This window comes from Temnothorax curvispinosus, unplaced genomic scaffold (genome assembly GCF_003070985.1).
Source record: "Temnothorax curvispinosus isolate PA1 unplaced genomic scaffold, ASM307098v1 QBEX01001860.1, whole genome shotgun sequence".
Taxonomy (NCBI): Eukaryota; Metazoa; Arthropoda; class Insecta; order Hymenoptera; family Formicidae; genus Temnothorax; species Temnothorax curvispinosus.
The window spans coordinates 1955-2944 of NW_020211640.1; the positions used below are offsets into that span (position 1 = coordinate 1955).

Genomic DNA, 990 nt, shown 5'->3' on the forward strand with positions numbered 1-990 from the left:
GATGTCTAAAAACGGGGAATAAAATACCTTTAGGGTATGGATTTTGCGAGAGGTCTACGAAAACCTTTCAATTAGTACGGTGCATAAAAAAATGGCTGTCACACATTATCAATTCTGGATTGATACCTATCGCAACAATATGCGATCAAAGTGGCCCAAACATTGCTGCAATAAATGCGTTGATACAACATAATAATACAGGATAGTAACATAGTTCGCACAAAAAAGAATTTATGTACAAGTAAGTGGGAATCATAATATAGTTTAAACATATATAACGTAATGTGTAATACCAGAGAGAAGACTGCAGCCAAATCATGTTCACAACCACTCTCAGGTCATCTCTGATAATACATAATGGTAATAAATAAAATGTAATGTATATAAAATATATATATGTATATACACAAAGAAATATAACAAATAATTTTTTTAGAGAATACTTTTATCATAAAAGAACGAGAAGTCATACCCGTTTTTGATTATGTGCATTTGCTAAAAGCAACAAGAAACAACTTGTTAACGAAAGATTTACATATGAATGTAAACAAAGCCTGCAATGAAGATGAACAATATGCATCTTGGAGTCATATTGTGACATGTTACGACATAGACAAAAACAGTTTTTTAAAACAACGACAATTATCTAAAATAACGAAGAAACATGTTAACCCAAATTTAATACCGAAAATGAGGGTGAAGTATGCCTCTCAAGTTTGTAGTAAAATTTTCTCCAATTTTATTAATGTTGTACTGAATTTAAGTAACGGTAAGTCTGTATGAAATTAACATGTAGTATTAAAAAATTTGTTTGTAAATTTATGCCCAATAATTTGCATTTGATGTTTTAGGAGTTGTCCAGACACGGAAAGGTATCATAAAATTACCAAAAGGAGCTGCTGCTACCTTCGATATGTTATATTTTTTCAATAATTTGTTTGACTCATTCAACGGAATACAAGGACAATGATTAAGTAGCATAAATTCTCC

The 990-nt window shown here is 30.5% G+C and overlaps 2 protein-coding genes across 2 annotated transcripts in view; both read left to right on the forward strand.

The window, feature by feature from the left end:
- The window catches only part of LOC112468673, a 1545-nt gene extending 1339 nt beyond the window's left edge, over positions 1 to 206 (forward strand). Inside the window, exon 3 of the mRNA XM_025037953.1 lies at positions 34 to 206. Coding sequence (XP_024893721.1) covers positions 34 to 206 — 173 coding nt within the window. The remainder of the gene's footprint in view (positions 1 to 33) is intronic.
- Positions 202 to 983, forward strand: LOC112468674. The gene is made up of 3 exons (XM_025037954.1): positions 202 to 360; positions 437 to 769; positions 852 to 983. Exons 1-3 carry the CDS (start codon positions 318 to 320, stop codon positions 968 to 970), a joined length of 495 nt encoding a protein of 164 aa, XP_024893722.1. The 5' UTR covers positions 202 to 317; the 3' UTR covers positions 971 to 983.
- The last annotated feature ends 7 nt before the right edge of the window (positions 984 to 990 follow it).

Excerpts from the sequence above, each read along its gene's own strand:
- LOC112468674 (XM_025037954.1), top strand. The coding sequence starts at position 318 with ATGTTCACAACCACTCTCAGGTCATCTCTGATAATACATAATG. Across the intron at positions 361-436 it reads ATCTCTGATAATACATAATG|AGAATACTTTTATCATAAAA; the intron begins GTAATAAATAAA and ends TAATTTTTTTAG. Across the intron at positions 770-851 it reads TGTACTGAATTTAAGTAACG|GAGTTGTCCAGACACGGAAA; the intron begins GTAAGTCTGTAT and ends TTGATGTTTTAG.